Source organism: Acinonyx jubatus, chromosome C2 (genome assembly GCF_027475565.1).
Source record: "Acinonyx jubatus isolate Ajub_Pintada_27869175 chromosome C2, VMU_Ajub_asm_v1.0, whole genome shotgun sequence".
Taxonomy (NCBI): Eukaryota; Metazoa; Chordata; class Mammalia; order Carnivora; family Felidae; genus Acinonyx; species Acinonyx jubatus.
Genome location: NC_069384.1, coordinates 71,587,323 through 71,613,097, shown reverse-complemented (window position 1 = coordinate 71,613,097; position 25,775 = coordinate 71,587,323). Strand labels below are relative to the sequence as shown.

Below are 25,775 nucleotides of genomic sequence, written 5' to 3'. Positions count from 1 at the left end.
TAGTTAATATTATCATCATTTTTTGACTAAAAGTGAACTGTACAGAAAAAAGAATGTTAAAATCATATTTAAATGTTAATAATTATTCAGTGATTTTGACATTGTGTATTTTTTTAATTCATTATTTTAAATAGACTTTCCAGGTTCCCTAATGATTGCTTAAATTTTGTTTTAATGGAATAGAGTTTATTTTCAACTCTGCTATATGAGTAGGGCTATTCTAAAGCAGAAATCAGTGAGGAATTGGTCACCTTTGATCTCTCAGTCAAATCCTATGAAATCAGTTGTGATTTAGGTACACATAGGTTTTGTATGCAGTATTGACTACTGGGCAATGGATGAGATGATCCTAGATTTTTGTAGCTTAGATAACAGGTCAGTTTCATAAAGAAGCCCTTCCAAATCTCATAGTTGCTTTGTTAATATCAATGGATTTGAAAATCCATGCATTGAAAAGTACTTTTCCTAGTACTTAGAGGATATATGAGATGGAATGCGTGACCTATCAGCTTTAGATTATTTTTGAGCTGTTTGGCTCCCTAGGATAGGAATTCTATGTACACAAATGGCTTACTGTTCATTGTCTGTATTATAATTGCACTGTAAGTAGGAAATTTGCATTAAGCATTTGTGTACAAAATCCTATCCAGCGGCGCCTGGGTGGCTCAGTCAGTTAAGCGTCCAACTCTTGATTTCGCCTCAGGTCATGATTTCATGTTTCATGAGTTCAAGCCACTCATCGGGCTTTGTGCTCACAGTGCAGAGCCTGCTTGGGATTCTCTCTCTCTCCCTCTCTCTCTCTCTCTCTCTCTCTCTACCTCTCTTACCTCTTTCTACCTCTCCCGTGTTCTTGCGTGAGTGCACGTGTTTTCTCTCTCTCTCAAAATAAATAAATAAACTTAAAAAAAAAAATCCTTATCCATGCCAATCCAGAATAACAGAATCTACATCAATTCTAGTGCTTCCCTCCCCATCTCAGGTTTTTATCAGACCTGGATCATCATGGCACATAATTTAGGGCCAAACCAATTACTGGAGCATTCGTTGAAATCATACTAACTAGTTGTTAATTAAGTACCTGGTCAATATTACTACTATTTTTTTGTTATTTTTCTGGTTTTTTTCTTAAGGAAGTTTTACTTTTTTCCTACACTTAGTTCTCTGTTTACTCTTAGTGTTTTCCTCTCTTCCCCTACCCCCAAATGGTTAGAACCATTCTGTCTAGGGCCACAAAATTGCCAGCTACTATCTGCAGAGTCCTTGGGAAGAAGACCAAACTTTGTGCTATAATCTCTATCACAAAGCATCTTAAGTCTCAAAAGTCCCACATGACTCTCAACCCTTATTGGACATGTATCTGTATTTTTGGAGATGGAATTGTAGAGTATTAGTATCTTTGCTTGCTGAATTAGGGTTTGCAATGGATCTGGAGGTTATAGTTTGCCAATACTACTTTCCATTAGGCTGCATTTAGTTGGTGCTGGTAAGCACACAGTAAGCAAGATTTTGTCAGTCCACATCTGAAAAAGTGTATGGCTGAGGTTAGGACTTGTGATGAGTTTATAGCAACCTAAAAAGTAAATTACTCTATCATTAGTATATTATCAAGCAGTACTTTTATTCATATATTGTTTTTAAATGACCACATATTACATACTAATATAGCAGTGTTAGAAGGACAGACTTAGGAGCCTGTGGTTCTCAAACTTCAGGTTGCTTAAAAGTCACTTAGGGGGCTTTTGGAGCCTCAGTCTCTTGCCTCATATTTACTGGTTGTAAGAATGGGTGTTGTGTCAGTGACACAGGCCGGGAAGCTGAGGTTCACAGAAGTACAGCGGCTGGCCCAGGATTGGTCAAATGAATTAGGGCAAAAGTAGAACTAGACATGAGGAAACTGAGGCTCAGAGAGGTTAAGTGACTTGGCCGAGGTCAAACAGCTAGTAAGTGGTGGAGCCAGGATTCAAACCCAGGTCTGTCTGATTCCCACAAGGAAGAGCTATTTCCCTGCTACCTTCTACTCCATCCCATCACCTAATCAAACTAACCGAATAACTAAAACCAAATACATCTGAAAGCTGGATTCACCTGGCCCTTTACCTCAGTCTAGGAGCCATATCCACCTTGTTTCCCTCACTCCCTCACTCTTCCTCTGTGTGACTGAGACACTGTGGTTTAATCTGGATTGACCCTGCGTGGAGGAGACAGAGCTGCAGCAGCAACAACAACAGCATCAGGCCTGGCTCCAGAGCATTGCAGAGAAAGACAATCTGGTACCTATCAGCAAGCTGGCCTCAGAGCACTATGACGACGAGGAAGAGGAGGATGAAGATGAGGAGGGTAGTGAAGAGGACTCAGAGGTTGATGAGGACATGCAGGACATGGATGAGATGAATAACTACAATGAGTCACCTGATGATGGAGAGGTCAGTGAGGTGGAATAGAAGGCAATGAACAGGATCAGGACCAGTGGATGATCTAGGTAGACCAGGCAGGGTGGCCTCAGGGAAATTCCAGGCCATGCCAATTTACCCTGCACCCCCTGCAGAACCAGCTGATTGCCCCAGTGCCCGAAAGCTCACCCTTGGGTATCTCTTCAGCTGCTGCCAAGAACTGGTTGGTCTCCTTGGCCCCTCCTAGACCATCACTTTGCCCTTGAATCTCCAGAGCCTGAGCCCACCCCACCTTTCTGCCCATTACCTCACCCCTTGGTTGCCGAGTATAGTCTCTTTCTAACTCCCATTAATAAAGACACAGGATTGATTAAAAAAAAAAAAAGTCACTTAGGGGGCTTTTTTAAAATGAAAATTTCCATATCCCTCTTACCCCAAAAAATTCTGGTGGGGAGGGGATACCAGTCGGCATTTTTAACCAGCATCCTAGGTGATTCTGAGGTGGACTACTCTGTTGAGAAAGAGACCTGGTGGGGCGCCTGGGTGGCTCAGTCTGTTGAGTGTCCGACTTTGGCTCAGGTCATGATCTCACTGTGCGTGAGTTCAAGCCCCGCGTCGGGCTCCATGCTGACAGCTCAGAGCCTGCTTCAGATTCTGTGTCTCCCTCTCTCTCTGCCCCTCCCCTGCTCATGCTCTGTCTGTCTCTCTGTCAAAGATAAATAAACATTAAAAAAAAATTTAAAAAGGAAAGAAAGAGACCTAGTATTAGATGTTAGAAAATGACTATTTAGGGGCACCTGGGTAGCTCAGTCAGTCAGTTAAGCCACTCTTGATTTTCAGTTCAGGCTGTGATCCCAGGCTCGTGGGATCTAACCTTAGTGTTAGTCTCCATGCTTAGCATGGAGCCTGCTTAAGATATTCTCCCTTCCTCCCTCCCTCCCTGTCTGTCTGTCTCTGTCTCTCCCCCCGCCCATTCCACCCTAAAAATTTTTTAGAAAAAAGGAAAATGACTACTTAGGAATCAGACAATGTTATTTAGTGAACCAGAGTATTATTTATGTAGTGTTGGATAAAACATGCTTCACTGGTTATAAAACAAAAAATTTACTTTTAGTTTTTTTGCATTTTTAAAAATTCATAACTTTTTAATCAGTGTTTATGATATATAAGCGAGGTTAGGCTAATCATTTAACAGTTTATTTTTTAACACAAAAATTCCAGAAGCCACATATTTATTTTGCTAATTAATTTGTTTCTATCTCCAGACTCAATTATCAAAGCGTTAAGAGCCAATACATTACATAAAATAATCATGCCACATTACAAATGGAGTTTTCTCTATCATTATTAGATGCTTAGAGTTGAATGTAGACAGTACCTTTAAAAAACTTAGAATCTAATTAAGGTGAGCTCCTTCCTGATGTGGAAATTTACGTGAATGACAGAGTCTCCTTTAGTAAAATTATTTAAACAATCAGAACTGTTGGCAAGAGAATCCTTTTGTATTTTAAATTCAGTTCATACTTACAATTTGAGCAGTGAAGATGCCATTGGATTTTACTACAGACTGAGATTGAAACTTGCTAATCCAGGGTTTCTCCACCCTGTGCATTAAATCAGGCAGCCCCAAAGGGTCTTGGTAGTCCAGTGTTTCTAACATCCTTCTTTACCTGCTAATCGACCTCACTTCCTGGATTTCATTCCGTCTAGTTATCAGCTAACAAAAGAACAGCTTTTGGTTCCTGCAGACGCTGGTGAAAAAATAATCATGAGAAAGACATCAACCTTATGCCGTCTTTTTTGTCTGCAAATATAAACTCAGCCATCATACAACTAACAGGTACAGAGGAAAGATACAAGCTCTTTCATGGGAAGAAATTACAGAGAAAATGAGCATCATTTCTCAAGGTTTTTATTTTCCCTGATCTCCAAGTGATGCTGCTGTAATTCTAGCTGCAGTTTTTACCGATCATTCACCACTCAGCAGCTGGTAGAGAAGTAAGACTGCTTGGCAACCACCTGCAGGGCTGCAGAGATGAATTACATTTTCGGGAACAACACACTTCTATACTCTCGCGCCAGTCGAGGAGGCAATACTAGCTCTAGCCATGGCTCAGTAGGCCCAAAGCAGAAACACTGGGCAAAAAAGGGTTCATCAGATGAACTGCAAGCAGAGCCAGAACCTTCACGCTGGCAGCAGATAGTTGCATTTTTCACTCGAAGACACAGCTTTATTGACTGCATCTCGGTAGCCACCAGCTCCACCCAGGTAACATACCACTTGTTGAAATTATTTTCAGTATATTTCGGTTTATGTTTACTTTGCAAATGTGTTAGTATAAATTTCTTGTTATTAAAAATATAGTCTTCTGCACTGAAACCTTGGATGCGCAGAAATGTATGTTTTCAGTCCATCTATGTAGGTCTTTAGCATGAAAGAGGAAACAAAAAATATTTTCTCTTTTGCTCTTATGTAATACCAAACAAAACAGTCTCTGATTCTGTTGAGGGACTTCTCTAAAAATACAAACCATTGATACATAAATTAAAATGTAAATTAATAATGCTTGTCTCCTTATTTTTAGACTTAAATCCTGTAAACTATGATGTCTAACCAAAGAAAATACCCGTTTGTTTAGCTTTTGTATGTCATAAGATATGCTGGGGAGATTGTTATGGTACAGAAACAGAAGATAATTTGAAATATTTTTATTTTCTAGTGTTTTGAGAATAAATGGAGTAGTTGGCTGTTGCTATATATACTTATATCTTAAAAAGTTATATTAAATTATGGTTTATTCAAATAATTAAATATATATTTGTATAAATATACATTCTATAATATACATTATATAAATATACATTATCTAGGGTTAATTTAAAAGCATTAAACTTGTGAAATTACACAATTGTAGGAATATTTTTTCAAATAGTCAATTGACAGTTTTTAAAGAGATGACCAAGCACTAAAAATCTTCCAAATTAAAAAAAAAACAAAACACATAAAACCAAATCTTTTTGAGGAAATGAGTTTTGAAAATAGTGGGAAAATAGAAAATTAATAATTTAGGTGAAATATTTATTTGACATTAAAGGAGGTTGAGAGCTATTCATATTTTAAAATACTTTAATAGATACTCATTCAACTTTAGTAAAAATGAAAAGAAATAGTCATATAAAAATAAGGAGAATGCTTTTGTCATTTGACATCAGTATATACTTAATATCAGTAATACTTAATAAAATTCATACACATATCCCAGTGCTTTTTAAAAATACATTTCTTTAAAGCCATCTCTTTTTTTATTAGAAGCAGCACAATAAATATAAACTGTCAACAGCTTCTTTGTTGCTTTTGATTACTTGAATTGTCTTTCAGTAGTTTTAATTTTAAGATAATGTCATATTTCTTACATGATAAATTGTACTTATTTTGCTTACATGTGTGAAAGAAATGGAATTACTGGATTAGGGAGTCATAATTGTTTTTAGGTACTGATATTAGTTATAATCAAAACTTCTTCAGAGGCAACAATATGATTTAACTCTTAGGTTGACTACTGCCCAAAGAATTTAACTAACTTGATTTTTACTACAGTTGCACATACCAAAAAGAGATGCAAAGACTAAGGCTTGGTGTTGTTATTCATTATAGATTAATCTTAAATGAATATTTTTTCCATTGTCAGTAAAAAAAGATAGACTTAAAACTTACATGTAGTTTATATAAATAAACAGTACTGTATATGTATACATACACATACATGCTACCACGGATACATAATTCATCTTATTAGGGGCATACAAATGAAAAGACAAACAAAATAGTTCACATATAAAACTATTGAAACCAATGAATTATATTACAGTTAGGAGTTGGAGAAAAAGTTGCTATTGCACTAAAATAGAAATAAATACAATAGTTTTCAATAAAAACACTATTTGCAATTAATCCTACAAAGCCATTTAAAATTTTATTTTTCTCCCATTTGTTTCAGGTCATTTGTGTATACTGATACATGACTTAGTTTTTATTTCTTTCACATCTCTTTTTGTTACTTTTTCGTTATCTTTGTATTTCATCTCTAGAAATGTAGACATGAGGTCAGAGGTTTTAGCTTTTATTTCTCCTGCTCTAGCGTGCCATCATATCATTTTTCATTCTATGGGTTTTTCTAACTGATGAGTTAGGTATTTTGTGTATCCAAGTCTTTTCTTGTAACTCACTGGAATTCATTTTACTGGATAAAATACAATAGGACTGAGATAGAACGTTAGACATATTTTGGTCTTGGTTGATGCTAGAATACATTTTTCTGTTTCATCTACTGACCCATGGCTTGCAGTTTTATTTTGTAGCACCAGAAGGATTTACATATTGTTATAAGCAAAGTAGATTAATGAAATTTCATAATATATTGAGCATATGCTACATATCTTTGAAGATAGTACATGATAGTGTTTTGTTCTGCAACTGATAAATAATAGCACTGATTACCAGGTCTCCTGTTTCACTGTTGTTAGAAATATTTTTTCTAAGATTTGATAGCAAGATTAACTTTGAATCTAATTCCTTATAACTATGCAGCATGATACTTTTAGCAGTTTGGAGAATTGCTATTAAACGAAGTTTTATTAATTTGAAAGTCATTACTCTGATTTAATATCCCCCCAAATATCCTTTATAAATAAAAAGAAAATTTATTTACTTTAAAAATTCATTTAAATTGCTTGTGTGATGGAAATACTCACGTTAATAACTCAGATTATATGCCAGGTTCTACTGTAATATCTGGAACTTAGTATGAAGTCATTAATGTCTTTTTAAATGATAAGGAAGCTAAGTGGTTATAAACTTTGGCAAGACCCCCAGCTTCTAGGATAGGGCATGGCATATATTTGGTGCTCCATAAATGTTTATGGAATTATTTTCCATTTCAGTTACCAAGAACCTTTTTAGTTTGTGGCCTTCCAGAATACAGCACCTAATCCAAAACCTCCTGGGTACCTATTTTTATTTTCCTTCCCTCACAAGTGCCTTTAGTTCTTCACAGTAGCCTATTTCTTTCTGTACTTCCCTTTTCTTCCCTTCCATTCTTAGTATTTCCTTGAAGCCACACAAATCCCCCATGTACCTGATTTCCTCACCCCTTTGAATCTCTACCCAGTGATGATAACTACACAGCTTACAAACTATTTCTCATTTTTGTCATTTGATTATATCCCAGAAGTTTACATTGGATTTGTTTTGTTTTGTTTTAATGTTAAATTAAGATGAGTTTCTAATTATTTTACTCTGGTTTAAGTTTTTTCTATTTTGTGCTTCATTCTACGTAAGTTCTTAATTTTGAATAATACAGAAAAACAGTGCTTGAAGCGCTCATTTCCTTACCTCAGAATTCCCTCTATTCTTCCTGTTAGGGTCACTTAATGCCAACCTTCCCCGACTTATATAGTGCACTCAGCTCACTTCCAGTCTAGGACCAATTTATATATTTATGAGGGTTTTAAAGAACTCCAGCACAGTATTTCTAGTCTTTGCTATACTTGATTAGCTCCTAGGTAAAAAGTTTTGCCTATTGGGCGATACTAGTGTTTATTAATGAGTATAGTAGTTATATAAACTTTGAACAGCTGTGAAGTGGTAGGTCACTTTGAATGTGTGTTTAGCAACTGTTCCTATATTTTGGACTACTTGAAAATCCCTAACATGGATCAGTGTAAATAATCTAACAGGATTCCACCCTCCCCCAGACAAATGACATGCCTAATGAAGCAGAAAACAACACAGTTCTTTTCTTGGGAGTGAATGGAACAGACATGATGACTTGTCATAACTGAAGAACAATAAAATTTTAATAAGAGTTGAATAGTCTACTTTTTAAGAGGAAAAATCCTGTCCTACATTAACATACAGGAAAACACTTTTCAGATACCCATGTGGGAAAATATATAGGCTAATTTGTATTAAAAGAGTATTATTTGTCCTAAGCAGATGCATTCTAGATTATAAAAGGCTTAATTTGTAGAGTTGTGCATTGGACATACTGTCCAAAAAATGAAGATAATATTATCAACCTCATTAAGTTAATTGTTATTAAGTGATTTAATATATGTATCATACTTAGTGCCTAGTAGCTATTATTTTATTATATTATTATATTGCTTAACTTTGATAATCCATGGACAAATTCACATGTAGGTAATTAGGAGTTACAGCACCTAGAGTAGTGCATTTTTTATTCATTCAGTAAATAGTGTTGATGGAATAAGTTAGCTGTAAGTACAAGCCATGCACTTTTTTAAGAACCCCAGACCTGAACATCTTTAACTGTAGGATGTAAGGAAGGGGCCCCAAAGAGCACCTCAGTTCTTGGGTGAGACCACCAACTCCTTTACTTTGCCTTTCCCAACATTCCCTTAGACAGATTGCCAAACCAGTCACAAATAAACAACTAAATTTAATTGATTATTCACCTTTACCAAGCTTTCCTAAGCATACCTTCAGAACTAATTTTCTACCCTATATCCCTTTTGAACTTAATCACCACAAAAAGTACAAATATTCCTGATCATTCTCATTCATTTTCTTATCTCTGAGTGATTCAGGTGTATCTTAATCTGTTTTAAACTCCCCATTTCTCTCTACCCTCCCAAGCCCTTTTAGTCTGCCCTTTAGAACTCCCAATTTGTCATCACCAAAATTTCCTTTACCCTACAGCTCTTCTCTGTTGGTTCATCTCACCCTTTTTTCGCTCATAGACGCCTGGCATTCCTCTGAGGATACTGGGTTGTTTTTTTTTTCTATAGTCCTCTGGAAAAGTGGAGCTTTTATCTGTCACATCTCATGCACCATGGGACCAGCAAGTGGAGTTGATGTCTTCCTTGCTTCCATTGTGCTTCCAATGTGCTTCCATTGATATTTATGGATGGTTGTACCTCCTCTCTCTTTGAAAAAAAAATGTAGGTGCCATCAGACAGTATTTTCTGCTTCCCCTCCTTTTCTAGTCATCTACATTTCTCTCAGTCACTCCCACTCATTAATGATTTGAACAACTGGTTTACTGTCTTTTCTTGTCCACTAATCCTGTAATTTTTCTAAGTGAGTTTCAGTATCCTTGTATAATTTATCCAAAATCTTGACTTCTCAATTCTTTGATCTCCTTACCTCTAGAAATCTTGTTTTTTTCTGTCACTTGAGTGACACACTTAAATAGTTATATTTAGGACCTCAGTACCATTGACTGTAGCACTTACAAAATCTCAGTTGCAAGCATTTCAGACTATCTGACTAGCACTTTCTTTCTTTTTAGCTCACTTCCCCTACTACAATGATTTTCTTTTTTTATCTTCTGAAGACCTTCAGCTCAACTTTTTATTATCTATCTCTCCTTTCATGCTCTAACTTCTCTCCTTGCCTTGTTCATTTTCCTTGGTCCATGACTATAAATACTGCCTTTCATTATCTCAACTTTCTTGCCCCTCTGTCACTTCATTGATAAGATTCAACCTTTGTTAATTGCAACTCTGCCTCCTTCACACTGGCTCCAAAGCTGCACATTAAATTTCCAATACCCATTTCCTGGCCCTCATTTTTAGTTGATGATCTTACTCTGTATGCTGGGCCTGTTAAAATAAATGATCTATCTGTGTTCTTAAAGCTCATCCTTTACTTCTGCTCTGTATCTTAGTCCCTTTAACTATTATTTAGGGACTTCTGAAATTCTCTGTTCTTCACTACATTATCTGTCTTTCCCCCTATACTGAATTTTCTCATCAGCATATGTGCCTTTTATAATACCTCTCATTAAAACAACCAACCAGGGGCACCCAGGTGGCTCAGTTGGGTATGCATCTGACTTCGGCTCAGGTCACGATCTCATGGTTTGTAGGTTTGAGCCCCGCGTCAGGCTCTGTGCTGACAGCTTGGAGCCTGGAGCTTGCTTCAGATTCTGTGTCTCCCTCTGTCTCTGCCCCTCCCCTGCTCGAGCTCTCTCTCTGTTTCTCAAAAATAAACAAACGTTAAAAAAAATTTTTTTTTTGAAAACAACCAACCAGAAACTCTTTTTTGGAGTAGGTTTTCAAATCCAGTGATCAGTTCACGGTTTTTGTTTTACTTGAAGCCATAACAGCTTTTACACAATTGACTATTCCCTCCTTTAAATTCTTTTCTCATTTGACTTTTGAACACCACCCTTCTGATACTCTCCCAACCTCATTTTCTTTGGCAGTATCCTCCTCCTCTTCCTACTGCTAACCAAGTGCCTGGGGACTCAGTCCTTGAACTTCTCTCTTTTTATATTCACATTTCAGGTGATCTCATCCAGTCTTGTGCCTTTAAATAACATCAGTATTTGTTTTAGCCCACAGCGAATCCTTGTACATTAGACTTGTATATCTTCTTACTCAGTATCTCTACTTGAATTAAGTTTCTGAAGGCTAACAAGTCAAAAACAATCTCTAGTTTTATTGTTCTCCCCATCTTCTTTCATCATCACCCACTGAGATGCTGGAGACAGAAACTCTAATCATTTTCTATTATTTTTTTCCTTTGGTCCACATTCGGTCTAACAGCAAATCCTATTGGATCTATGTCCAGGTTATATTTATGATCTGACCACTTTTTGCCATTTCTAAAACTACTAAATTCAAATTATTTTTTTCCTGAACTACAGCAGTAGCCTTCTAACTGGTTCCCCATCTTCATTCTTTGGAGAATAAACTGTTAAGAGCAACAGTCTGTTCACTCGTCAACCAGCATCCTCGTTTCAGAGTGTCAATACCTTGTTTTTAACCCTTCCATGACTTTCAGTCCAATTTATAATAAAAGCCTAAATCCTTATTTACCGTGGACCAAAAGTCCATGACAGTACCTCCAATCCTACTTCATACTGCTCCCTCACTTATTCTAATGGGTATACTGGCCTTGTTCCTGTTCCTCAAATATATCAAATGAGGCCATCTCAGAGCCTTTATCTTGATGTTCTCTTCTCTCTGCCTGTAACATTCTTTTTCCTAGATATTCTCATGGTTTATTCCCTCATCACCTTCAGATATCTGCTTATCTATTGCCTTCTCACAGGGCCTTCCAAGATTCTTATCCAAGGTTGCAGGTACTCATTCACTCCAGACATTATTCTCTCTTCTTACCTTTAAAAATTTTTTTTCTTTGTAGCATTTAATACTACCTGTTTCTTTTTTACTGTAAATTTTTCATTTGTCTGAATTCTCCCTTACCTACCTTACCTACCTTCTGGGAAACATATTACACTTTATCTAGTGTTATCCTGATCCTCTAGCTGATGATTCTCTTCTTAGTTACCCGTTTGGGAAGAAATACACAAGAGGAGGTGAGGCAGGGAGAGAAGAGGGAAACCATTCAATTTCCTTATAATTAGGAAGACTGTGTAACTCATCAATCAAACGGGAGTACTTTTGATGAAAGAAAGAACTATTAATAATTAAAGTGGGACAACAGGCATAAAAACAGATTTACCAGGCAAACAGAGGCATATGGTACATCATTTATAGCCATTTATCTGCTGGTTTTTCGCACCAGGCAGCAAGTTTAAATAGTCACACCAAGACATCTCCACCTTGGACCATTCTGGATTGGCCTAATCTTTCGAAATACATGTTTCACACATTTAGACTCATGCCTAATGATAGTTGTATTTTGAGGTGATCAAATTTATCTATTTTTCTTCATCTCTAAGGAATAAACTTGGTTACATTCAATAATATACTGCCTTTATATTAAACTAGAACATGTAGAGAGTAGACCGTCCTCTTAAAATACTTTGGAAATGCGAACTCTGATAGGATAGTTTCTAGGAGAATAGTTAAGAATGGGTTAGGATAGGGGTACCTGGATGGCTCAGTCTGTTAAGCGTTGGACTTCAGCTCAGGTCATGATCTCACAGTTCATGGGTTTGAGCTCCGTGTTAGGCTCTGTGCTGACAGCTCAGAGCCTGGAGCCTGCTTCAGGTTCTGTGTCTCCCTCTCTCTCTGCTCCTCCCCCGCTCATGCTCTGTCTCTTTCTCAAAAATAATAAACATTAAGAAAAAAATTTTAATAGGTTAGAATAAAAACTATTATACTGGTTGTGAGATGCTGCCTCTTGGCAAAGTTTAATTGCCCATTCAAAAGGTCATTAAGGAAAAAAAAAAAACCAAAAGGTCATTAAGTCCAAATGGTAAGATTGATACCATGACTCAGATTTAGAAGTTAATTGTTCCCCTTTTCAACTGAAGAACGTTATGGAATTTCTTACAGGGAACCTATATGTACCCACTAAAAATTTGTTCAAGTGATGTTTAATACCCAGTCATTTGTACAATAGAAAACTTGAGAAAAGTATAGAGATGAAGATTAAACAAAAAATAGTTTACAATGGTTATAGAAGCCTTTAAAAGATACCAAATTTGACTAAACAGTCCAGCATTTGCACTCCTTGGTATTTATCTAAATGAGTTGAAGACTTATGTCCACGTGAAAACCTGCATACACGTTTATAGCACCTTTATTTATAATTGCTAGAATTTGGAAGCAACCAAAATGTCCTTCAGTAGGTGAATGGATAAATAAACTGTGGTACATCCAGATAGAGGAATTTATTTAGCACTAAAAAGAAATGAAAAGACATGGAGGGACCTTAAATGCATTTTACCAAGTGAATGAAGCCAATCTGAAAAGGCTATATACCCTGTCCTTCAACTATTTGACATTCTGGAAAAGGCAAAACTATGGAGACAGTACAAAGATCGGTGGTTGCCTAGGGTTAGGGAAGAGGTAAGGATGAAAAGGTAGAACAAAGAGAATTTTTGGAACAGTGATACTGTTCTGTATATTGGTAGATAGATGTCATGAATTTGCTAAAACCCAAAGAATGTCCACTAAGAAGTGTCCACTAAGAGTGAACTGTGAACTTAGGGTAATTGTGATGTATCAATGTAGGTTCATCATTTGTACAAATGTACCACTGTGGTGGAAAATGTTGATAATGGGGAATTATGCATGTGTGTGGGCATAGGTTATATGGGAATTCTGTACTTTATGCTCAATTTTACTTTGAACCTAGAAACTGCTTTAAAAATTAAAGCCTATTGGGGCTCCTGGGTGGCTCAATTGGTTAAGCGTCTGACTTCGGCTCAGGTCAGGATCTTGTTCAAGCCCGGCTGAACTCTGAGCCTGGAGCCTGCTGCAGAGTCTGTGTCTGCCCCCCTCTCTCTGCCTTTCCCCTGCTCACACTCTGTCTTTGTCTCTCTCAAAAATAAGCATTAAAAAAAACCTTAATAAAAAATAAAGCCTATTAAAAATTAATATCTTAATGAATATTAGATTGGCTATAGCTTAAAGAACTAAATAAATGAAATTTGTTTATATAAGCTTTTTATAAATAGGTGTGTTGCATTCATCTTTGTAGCTTCTGTATAGTGTCATGATTGATTATTAGATAGCCCTTTTGTCAAGGACAAATAGAGAAATTTCACAAGCTGCAACTTACATGTTTTTAATATATTCAAACAATTTTTAAAGTTAACCTTTAAAATTATGTTTTACTAACAGTGCTAAAAAATTACCCACATGCTCAGGATAAGAGAGTCAGCCTTTCTAACATTTTTGCCCTATTTTCAAGCAGTGTTTGTTTTCATGAGATTCGTACTTCATACCTCTTATCACAACTTATCACAACTGTTTATTTCAGTAATCAGTTGGGTAATGATTCATTTAATATTAGCTGCTGAGTGCTTGGTTTTGGCAGCACACATACTAAAATTGGAACGATGCAGAGTACCACGGCCCCTGTACAAGGATAACACGCAAGTTCGTGAAGCTTCCATATTTTTAAAAAATAGTTTCAAATAGAGAGGAAGGCAAACCATAAGAAACTCTTAAATACAGAAAACAAACTGAGGTTTTGGTGGGGGGGTGAGAGGGGGAAAATGGGTGATGAGGATTGAAGAGGGCATTTGTTGGGATGAGCACTGGGTGTTGTCTGTAAGTGATGAATCATGGGAATCTACTGAAGCCAAGAGCACACTGTATACACTACGTTAGCTAATTTGACAGTAAATTATTTTTTTTTTAAAAGAATATTTTGAAACAAAAGATAGAATCATAGGAGAGAGAGAGGAAAAAGAATTGGTTAATGGGCTGCAGGTACAAATAGATATAGGGATTGGGATATTTATTTTAATGCGAAGTTAAAGGATGTAGAAAGAGGCTGCTTCATTTGATGTTTTATTTTGTTTTTTGGCCTTAGATTAGGAGATATTTCTGCCATCTTCACACTGTTTCTTTTCACTAGTGAGGCCTTTTCTCCTCCTTTCTATTCTTTTAAGATAAGGCATCTCTATAAATGTTTCTTGATTCAATAATTAAAATTATTCTCTCCTTACATTGTAAACTTTTTCCTTTCTTATAGTACGATAGAATCTTGTGTTTATCTGATTTTTGTGCCCTAAAATATCTGACTCATCTAGGGGCGCCTGGGTAGCTCGATCAGTTGTGTCCAACTCTTGATTTTAGCTCAGGTCATGATCTCATGGTTGTAAGATCGAGCCCCACACAATGACCATGGAGCATGCTTAAGATTCTCTCCCTCTCTCTCTCTCCTTCTGCCCCTCTGCTCCTTGTGCTCTCTCTCTCTCTCTCTCTCTCTCTCTCAAAAAATAAAATTAAATTAAATATTAGCTGCTGAACCAGAAGCTTCACAAGAGCTGGTAATACAAGATGTATGTTTTCTTGTATCGCCAAAGTCTAGCACAATGAATGCACTTGATAAATGTTTGTTGAATGAATAAACAAATGTTATATACTTGTTTATTTTCACTTAATCTGATGCTGGCTACAAGGAAATTTGGACCTTCTAAATATGGTTTGACCACTGTAAATTTCTCAAGCCATTTTTATGTAGAACTATGACTTAAATTTTTTTCAATTGTTTTTAATTTAAAAAAGTCTACAAGATTTTGTAAACATCATGCGTATTTCAAAAGCAATTCAAAGCTGTCTGTGAAAAATTTGAGACATATATATTCTTATACATATGAAGAATTTAAATTCTTACTGTTAAAATTTGACTTAGATTCATTTTCTTTAAAGATTTTTTTCCATGTTATTCTTTGTACTTCCTGGCCCTCTTATTTAGATAACATTTCAGTCCTCCATTTTATATCAAAATTTAGAATTTTTATAAAGGTAAAAATAGTTGTTCAGACCATGTGGGAACAGTAGCCTACAATTATCACCTTATTTAACAAACTTTAAATAAGCCAACTGATGTAATAATTTTACAGGCATATGCAAGTCAATCAAAAAAGACTGGACCTTTTTTGTGCAAGTATAAACCAACTGGCAACGACATCTGGAAGCAGTGGAATTTTAGGAAAGCCTAAACACAATTTCTTCTTCCTCTAGATATATGTATTCAGAAGATTTTTTTCCCTTATGTCTTAAAAGGAGCCCTGTCTATTAGTTCTTTATCTTTCAATAAACCCCAATTTAGTCCCATTTCTGAACAATATTTTTAGTATTTGTGAAATCTAAACAGTGGCTATTGACTGAGCCAGCTCTGGAATGGGAAGCAGTTATTGTTAATGACAGAATGAGACAAATTGGTTGTCTTACAGATTTTTTATTGGTCCTGAAGGAATATTAAGAGATACTCTCTGAGATTTGGATCAAAACAGATCCCAGCCTGGTGTTTCTTTATTTAACTCTGACTAATCTTGGTGGAACCATCTAATGCCTCAAAGCATTATAAATTTGAATAAGAAATCCATTTGAAAGTATTTGGAAAGCGAGAAGGAAAAAAATCCAAAATGCATACCAATCTTAGGAGTTAATTGCTTCAGCTATACTAAATACCATAGCAAGATTTTGGAGGAGTGTGGGAGTGGGAAGCAGACCAAAAATGTCATTTTAATCACTCTTCCTAAACTGAAAGGCTGCATACAGTAAAGATTTTTTTTTTGATAATTCTTTCAATGCTAAGAACACTGCTTTATTATATAGGCCTTTTAAAAATATATATTTTAAAGAACTATAGATGAAATTTGAAATTTGAAATTTCCATATGTATTATTTTTTTTAATTTTCTACTTCCATATTTTTAGGGGAGGAGTTGCTTATTTATCATAGAGTAAGCATTGCAGCAGAATTAAAACAACTGTAGTTAGTAAAAACTAGCCTAGGTATCTTGAAGTCTTTTTCTGTTTTTTTTTCCATCAATCTAATCAGCCTTTTTTTCTGTTTTTAAATCACAAAAATGGGAGTCAGCACAAATCCAGCCTGCCACCTGTTATTGTAAATAAAGTTTCATTGGAACACAGCTATGCCTATTTGTGTATTGCCAATGGCTACTTTCAAGCTACTACAGCACAGTTGAGTAGTTGTAACAGAAATTGCATGGTCCATAAGGTCTAAAATATGTATTACCTGGCCCTTTTTAGAAAATGTTTGCCAGTCCTTGAGCTAAGGATTGATGAAGTATTTTGTTTCTTTTCTATGATATTATATATTGTCTTTGCAGTAAAATATGATAGTAACATAACTCCTTCTGAAGTATTTTAAAGACACAGTGTAGTATACTGGTTGAGCAAACTGTCTCTAGAAGATGGTAGCCTGAGTTTTAAATCTCTGTTCTGCCATTTACTACCCATGGCACCTTGAACAAATACACCTGAATTCTCAGAGTCTGTTTCCTCCACCTATAGAAAATAGGGATGAAAATGTTTCCTGCATCAAGATTTAGTGAGAATTAAATGAGACAGTATAAGCAAAACCCTTATAATACCTGATCTCATCATCATTACCATCTTTATCACCACCATTATCATTAGTTCCACCAAATATTCTGGTTTTTTAAGTAAGGAATCTAGAGATAGGAGAAACAACCTAATATAGAGTGATAAAGAATTATGTATGTTTTAGCCAGAGTATTAGTAACCTTGACAAGGGTCCAGCCAGGAAAACAGGAACTATAACAAGTATTTTAACAGAATGCAATATAGGGGGGTAGTTAAAAAAGAATTGGAGAACTGAAAAGGAAAAATGAAAACACCAAAGTAAAACAGAGATAGTAACCACAGGAAGCAGCTACCACATGTTGTAGGGGCCTAGGGGCAAGTTGATATTAGTAGAACCTAGAAGTTTGGAAGATGAGCACCACAGGTTTTAAATGCGAGCTGTCAATGAGAAATACTTCCTAATACAGTTTTAAAAAGAAAGAAAGAGATGAAGGACTCCTGGCTGGCTCAGTCAGAAGAGCATGTAACTCTTGATGTTATAGTTGTGAGTTCCAACCCTACATTGGGTGTAGAGATTACTTAAAAACTAAATATTAGAAAAAGAGAGAGAGAGATGCAAATCTACTGAACAAATGTACTTGAGCAAGACATGTTTATTTTCAAATAGGACATTATTAGGCAATTAGCTATTGCTAGATAAAGGACAACATTAAATTGGCAATATTTTGACTTTTTTATATCTTGAAACTTCTAAGTTCATCAATGATAGAACATCTTGTTGAACACCTTCTGATTGTAGTGGCTACCCAAGCACACAAAAAGTCTTTTAGCAGTATCTGCTGTATATATTTGATATTTGAATCAAGTCATGAAAGAAGTAATAGAATTGAGCCATGTGAATATCTGGGGCAAGAGCATTGTAGGCAGTGGAATAGTAAATGAAAGTCTTGAGACCAGAACATGTTTAGGATGTTTGGGGAACAGGAGGGAGGTCAGTATGGCTGAAACACTAAGTGGTAGGAGAATGGAAGAAAGGCAGCAGGGGCTGGAATCGTTAGGGATTTATAGAAGAATGAATAGAATAGGGTAAATGCATGATTATTATTAAGGATTGAGAGCCCATTTTTTGTTTCAATCATGAAAGTCCATGGTTGTGCAGGTTTCTCTAACCATATTCTGATAAAAAATCGGGTTAAAAAAAGTATATTGCAGTTGGTAGTTTCATACCTATGTATTAAAGTATAAGTATAAAGTATAAAGTATAAGTATATGTATTAAAGTATAAGTAATCATATCTTTAAATCCAACTTTAAAGTCTCTGTTTACTTTAAATTTTTAGTGGTTGTTAACTCATCCTTCTACCAGTACAGAGTGACCAGCTGAATGCTGATAGAATGCCATTTTCTCATAATAAAAGGATGATAAACTTTAACTCAGTATCCTGAATCTTGTAAGCAGAAATAGATTCATGAATCAGGTAATCTGTCTGTGTAAAGTAACAGATTTTTATCCATGTTTCTGTAATAGGATTATTAATCATTAGGTCTATTTTCCTATCTCCCCTTTGCTATTTTAAAATCAAAACTTTGTAATTTAACACCTTAGTGATTTGTTTTAAAATGTATCTAGTTTATTGACATTTGCTTCTGAGATAATTATGACATGGATGTCCCATACAGCTTGTTCAAATAACATTTTTTTTCCACTGCACCAATTTATATTGAAGGTGTCCACAGTAACTGTGGCAAAAAAGTCATTTGAATCAAAAAGAATCAGATTTAAATAATGAAAAACACCTTTATTCTGAAGATACTGGACTCCTGTTGAGTACAGTGATTCCCAAGCAGAGTTTTGATAAATCTACTGTACTGTATTTTATCTTTACATTAACATGCAAAAAAAACTTGCCAGGTTTTTTGTGTTTTGTTTTGTTTTCTGCCCCCCCCCCCTTCTAAGATAGCTTCTTTGACATTACATCAGAGAAACATATCTCATTGTGGCATAGTGGATCTCCAAACAAAGGAATTTGGATTAAGAATATTATCTATGCCATATAAAAACAAAATATAAGGTACTTACTAACACAACTGGCACAAGAGTAATTACTTTTCCTTGTTGTGTAAGATATCGATAACAAAAGATTTGCTAATTCATATATTTTATTTTCCCTAAGTGTGGTGTAAATCTTTGTGAGTATTCTAAGCTCGGTTTACCTCATTCATGTAACATGTTAGCGTAAGATATAAACAATTGTAAATTATCCTGTAGTGTGGCTTCAGTTAACTTTCTTCAGAGTTTCATCTTATGCTATGAAAGTCATTTTAATAAATAATTTAGTGAGAAAACATTTGAAAATGTATTCAGAGAGCCTTGCAAGTCTTTTACACTTGGGTCTAACTATAATGGAAAAGATCATTTTTAGTGGCCATTGTGGGTGTTATTCTTAATAGTCCTTCCTCACTCCTTACTTCCCATTAGTTACCAGATAATACCAGTTGTACATTCAAAATCTATCTTGATTTGACTACTCATCCCCATTTTCACTATTACTACCATTTGGTTTAAGCCACTGATGACCTCTCAGGTGGATTATCACAGCATTCTCCTAATTATCCTTTCTGTCTCTTCTTGTATCAGTCAGGATTCATATGCACATATAAGAACTGTTTTAACTATTTTAAGCATAATGCAATTTAGTAAAGGTAGGCTCACTCATTCATTCCTGAATTGATTCCTGAGTGTATACTGAATTGGTTATTACAGCTCTATTGGTTATCAGCTGTGGCTAGGAAATTGTGTATTGATATGTCATTTGTTTTTGAAGACTTTCTCAGCAGGATTTACCTTCTTAAAGAAGAGGCAGGGACATTTGTTAATGAATGGCAGTGAAAGAGGGTAGTGCATGGTCATAACTGTTGATGTGCAGTACACTTTATGCACGTGGCTATACCTAAATTAGGCTTCAGACTACTTTTATGAAAATCAGTTACATTTCAAAAGCTGTTTTCATCATTTTAAGATCTTACATTAAAATGTAAAACTATGAAGAAATTTCTCTAAAAATGATTGTGAAACACTTTTCCATAAGCTGTCAGTTTGATACTGGCATAGAAAAAGCACTTTTAAAATATGTGCAATCCAATTACTTTACAGGAATTTATAATTTTCTGCAGTGTTCTTTGAGATACTGTTAATATTATAGCCTCTGTTGTCATGGAAACAAGTCTCTGAAGGCAGCCTCAGAGACTAATGATTCTATGGTGTTGCTATGGATAGAAACAACTGAGACCGTTGTTAGTCACATGGTCATGATTAAAAAAAACAAAACAAAACTCTTTGGAGCTGATCTTATTGAGTGATACAAATGGAGCAGGAAAAGGATGATGGTATATAATAGTCACCATTGTCTAATGAAACATGTATATAAGAGCTTTCAAGTTTAAAATGCTTATGTTGAATTCCTCCTTTTCTCTAATAACCCAAATATAATGGTTAGTGTATTTTGCTATCTCATTATTTATTTGAGAATCTTAAGCATGACATTTCCAATTTAGAATCTTCTACAACTCCCCAGAATTCTACCCTGTTCTCATTTGTGCCCTTAAAATATCCTCTTACCTCTTCATTTCACAGTGTTATTGGATATAACATCTATGCTCTTCCTCATTACTCAAGCTTCATTTGATTATCTATTATTTGTTTAGGGCTGTATTTTTGTTTCAGATGAACTAAATGAATTATTTTGTTGTTCTGTAATTCTTTGTTACCTGAAGTTGTTATGAGCTAAGGCTAGGAAATTTTATATATTGATATGTCATTTGTTTTTGAAGGCTTTTCTCAGAAGGGTTTGCTTCTCTTAAGAAACTGGCAGAGGCATATGTTCTTTTCAAAGTACTTGCCCTATACAGAAGAGGGAGGGAGGGTGGATTCAGATAGTATAAGTTGTTTTACGATTTTTAAAAAAATGGTATTTAGATCCTTATTTAAAGGAGATAGATTTTTTAAAGACACTTAGAGCCAGTTTGAATGTAATATTAAAGGATTTATAGTTTATCATAAAGGGTTTTAGAGAGCTATTGCCCAGTGGAGGAAATTTTCATGCTTGACCTTGAAAGTTGACATAAGCATTTAGCTTTGCCTTATTTTAATATTAAAATAGATCATTAATCAACTAATATCTGACCCTATTAAAGAGGCATAAGGAAACTTTGAGAGGTGATAGATATGTCTGCTACCTTAATTGTGGTGATGGTTTCACAGATAATGCATATGTTCACACTCTACAAGTTGTATACATTAAATATGTGCAGTTTTTTGTATATCAATTATACCTCAACAAAGCTGCTAAAAAAAATAAAACTGAAATTACAAAAAAATAATGATAAACTTTAGACTTTTTTTCTTTGATACTTTGGATGACTAAAGCCAGTTATTTTGTAGTGTATCAGATGTTCAGTGATTAGATTCGAGTTATGCATCTTCGATTGGAATTTCTCAGAAGTGATATGCTCTTATTATAGCCTATCAGCATGATTTTGATTTGTGCCATCCCTGGTGATGTTAACTCTGATTAAGATAGTATCTGTTAGAGAAGCACCTGGGTGGCTCAGTCGGTTAAGGGTCCAACTCTTGGTTTCGGCTCAGGTCGTGATTTCAAGGCTTTGTGGATTCAAGCCCCGCATCAGGATTGCTTGGAATTCTCTGTCTCTGCCTCTCACCCACTTGTGCTGTGTCTGCCTCTCTCAAAATAAAGAAATAAACTTAAAAAAAAAAAAAAAAGGTAGTACCTACTAGATTTCTTTACTGTAATTAATAAAAGCTTTTAAGAGAGATAACTTGTGTGCATCCATGTGTCCTTTTTAAATTTTCATCTGCTGGAATGAAATAGAAGGTTCCTTCAGCAGCAGTGGAATTTTTGCATCTATTGATGTATGTATTATTACTATGTAATACATAGTAATATATTATTACTGTGATGGTTGCCAAATGATTTTGTAATTCCATAATTCCTTATACATTTTTTAGTTGGCATTCTACTCTAAGGAAATGCTCTCTCTTCTGTTCATGTGTTCTTGTAATTATTAAATCAGTATGGACTCTTGGAATCCTGTTTTTATATAGTGGATTGTATGCTATTGTTATCTTTATTTTGATTCTCAAATTGTTCCTGGTCTGACTGATGAAAACCCTTCAAGCTAACTTCTGTGTCTTTTGTCATGCCTTCATTATTCCTTGAGCAGTTCTATATTTTCTGGCACAACAAGATGTTTTAGATTCATATTATACTTGGCTAAGTTTTAGCACTGGACTCAGGCATTTCTCCAAAGACTCCTATATTGTTTGGTTTTTTGTTTTTTTTTTATTCAGAATATATATTTAGAAACCATAATCTGAGTGATAGGTGTGTTCAGGCTATTGGAGTGTTACTGCCCCTAGATATTCTCTGTGGACAGAACAAGGGAATATATGTACATATAAACACACACATTTATGTCTGTATTCCTGTGTTCGTCTATATATATTGAAAACCATGCATTCATGCTAACCTCCAGTTCTATTCTGACTTCTAGTTCTATTCTAAAACCATAGGTATCATGCTAATTTTTTCCCTTTCCATATTTTAACTCCCTTCTCTGACATGAGGAATCTTGCTCCCATTATCTTATTTATTGGATCAAAATCTCCTGTATGTAAGCAGTCTCCCATTGACAACCTCCTTACTCTGCTCAAGCTCCAACAAACCCCCTTTTTACTCCATTGAGGCTCCTACACTTCATACCAGACTACTGCTACTGCCACATAGATAATGTCTTTGTCACATTTGGTTTCCAGAAAAACATCAGGCTCCTGGCACCACTCTGCCCATATCCTGCTCAAGCTCCAAGCACCCTGTGCTAGACTGCTGCCCCCCCTCTACTCCCTGCATTCAGATGCTGTCTTCACCTGCTTGGTTTCAACAATCTGTACCTTCCTGTTAAAGAAGTCTCTGCCTACACCAACCAAAGTCATGATGATATTCTATCATTATTATCTTCTAGAAATCTAATTGTCATACTTCCCAATTATGTCAGCAAACAATCTGCAATTAATTATAAGTATTGTGTAAGCAGAGATGGGATTCATTTCATTTTCTGTGTTTATACCTAGGTGATCAAGTGGCAGCTCTTTTAAAACTATCTTTTTCTTATACTTCGTTATAAATTTGGAGTCAGAACCTCTGGGTTTTCAAACATTTTTAAAAAGTCATATAAGTATTCCACTGAAAATTGATTAGCATTTAAGTTATTCATTTTAAACTTATAATATGGAATTTGAAGATTTTTTTGTATGGAAATAATATATAATTGGTGACTGGAGTCCCAAGCCAGACCTACAGGGGCTTTATTGACATACAGACTGTTCTTACAGATGATTTTTAATTGTTGTATAATATTTAATCTTACATAATTATCATTATTTGTAAATGTAACCATTCCATTCCAGCACCTTTGGATATTTAGGGTATTCCATATTTCCCCAAGTATAAACAATGGTCAGTAGAATGTAATAAGACTATTAGAACATTTGTTTTTTAAATTATTCATTTAGGATAGATTGCCAGAATTAAGTCTAAGCATTTAGACGTTTTTAAGGCTATAGATAATTGCTGCTAAATTGCTTTCCTTAAAGTTTGTATGAATTTATATTTCCAACAGCAGTGAGAAGGGACCTGTTTCCATGCATTAAAAATTTTATTTTGAGGGGTGCCTGGCTTGCTCAGTCGGTTAAGCATCTGACTTCCGCTCAGGTCATGATCTCATGGTTCATGGATTCGAGCCCATGTCAGGCTCTATATGGATGGCTCAGAGCTTGGAGCCTACTTCGGATTCTGTGTCTCCCTCTCTCTCTGTCCTTCCCCACTCGGTCTCTCTCTCTCAAAAATAAATAAACATTAAAAAAATTTTAATTTATTTTGAGTTTTTTTATTGTGGTAAAAGATATATAACAAAATTTTTCATTTTAACCTTTTTAACTGTATAATTCTTTGGCATTAATTGCATTCACGTTGTCGCATCCATCACCATTATCTATCTCCAAAACCTTTTTATCACCTCTCACAGACTCTGTACCATTTAAGCAATAACTTCCATGCTTCTCTCTCCTAACTTCTCTCTCTGGTAACTTCTTTCTATCTCTATGAATATACCTACTCTAAACATTTCATGTAAGTGGAATCCTACAATATTGTCTTTTGTGTCTGGTTAATTTCACCTGAAAACATAATGTTTTCAAAATACATCCATGTTGTAGCATGGGTCAGAATTTCATTCCTCTTTATGACTGAATAATATTCATTATATGTATATACCACATTTTGTTTATCCATTCATCTGTTGATGGATACTTGGGTTATTTCTACCGTGAATAATGATGTAAAGTATCCACGGGGCGCCTGGTTGGCTCAGTCAGTTGAGCGTCCAACTCTATTTCGGCTCAGGTCATGATCTCACGGTCATATCATCAGGCTCCACTCTGGGCATGGAGCCTGCTTGGTATTCTTTCCCTCTCTTTCTCAATAAATAAATAAACTTAAAAAAAAAAAAAAAGTATCCAAGTCCCTGTTTTTAGTTCTTTTGAGTATATACACCTAGGAGTAGAATTGCTGGGTTATGTGGTAATACTATGTAAGGTTAGCTTTTTTTGAGGAACGACCAAACTGTTTTCCACAGCAGCTTACACCATTTTCCATTCCTACCAGCAGTTTTTGAGGATTTCAGTTTCAGCACATCCTCACCAACACTTGTTTCTTTCTATTTTTGTTTTCCTTTTTTTATTACAGCCTCCTAGTAAGTGTGAAGTGATATATTCTAATTTTGATGTGCATTTCTCTAATTAATAATTTGTTGAGTATCTTTTCATGTGCTTATTGGCCAGTTGTTTATCTCTTTTGGAGAAATGTCTGTTCAAGTCCTTGCCCATTTTTTAATTGTGTTTTTATCTTTTTGTTGTTGGATTTTTATAACCCTCATCAAATGTATGACTTAGAAACATTTTCTCCTATTTTGTAAGTTGTCTTTTCACTTTCTTGATAATGTCCTTTAATGCACAAAAGGTTATAATTCTGATGAAGTCTAATTCATTTATTCTTGTCACTTACGCTTTTGATATGATACTTAAGAATCCACTGCGAAATCCGAGGTCATGAAGATTTTACCCCTATGTTTTCTGGTTTTATGAGTATGGTTTCAGTGTTTCTATTTTGGTCATTGATTAATTTCTCATTAGTTTTTGTATATGATGCAAGAGTGCTTTGATTTCAATTTTTTTGCATGTGGATATCCAGTTGTCCCAGCACTATTGTTGGAGAATTCATACATTTTTGATAAATTTTAACTGATTGATTTGATAAACGAGAAAGTCAGCATTATAATTTTATTTTGTATTCCTTTGTTAGAAAAAGCATAGTTCTTCAGCAAATTTGTTCTTCTTGTTTTAAGTTTCTTTTAATGCAGTGTCCTGTTATCAATTTGATTTTAATGTTTTTCTTATATATGTAAGAAAATAACATATCTGTATATGTTATTGGTATAGCAAATGTTTATGAATTCGGTTTACAGGGATTAGGACTTGATACAAAACACCTCTTCTGTGT

General features: G+C 35.1%; 1 protein-coding gene, 1 non-coding gene and 1 pseudogene across 26 annotated transcripts in view; all 3 read left to right on the top strand.

Moving 5' to 3' along the window:
* The window catches only part of DLG1 (discs large MAGUK scaffold protein 1), a 271,862-nt gene that overhangs the window by 121,978 nt on the left and 124,109 nt on the right, over positions 1-25,775 (top strand). For 2 of the 25 annotated variants that reach the window (XM_015073786.3, XM_015073784.3), the window contains exon 1: positions 3,399-4,659. The exons of 18 other annotated variants lie outside the window; for them this stretch is intronic. In XM_015073786.3, the coding sequence (XP_014929272.1) occupies positions 4,426-4,659 (234 nt within the window). In that variant the 5' untranslated portion in view covers positions 3,399-4,425. Of the gene's footprint in view, positions 1-3,397; positions 4,660-25,775 lie in introns of those variants that run through there. 5 more of the 25 variants (XM_027061147.2, XM_015073787.3, XM_053221030.1 and 2 more) reach the window with 4 other exon arrangements.
* On the top strand, positions 1,782-2,775 carry LOC128315356 (anaphase-promoting complex subunit 15-like; annotated as a pseudogene).
* On the top strand, positions 14,138-14,240 carry LOC113600077 (U6 spliceosomal RNA). The gene has a single exon (XR_003421045.1). It is a non-coding gene; the product is annotated as a U6 spliceosomal RNA (small nuclear RNA).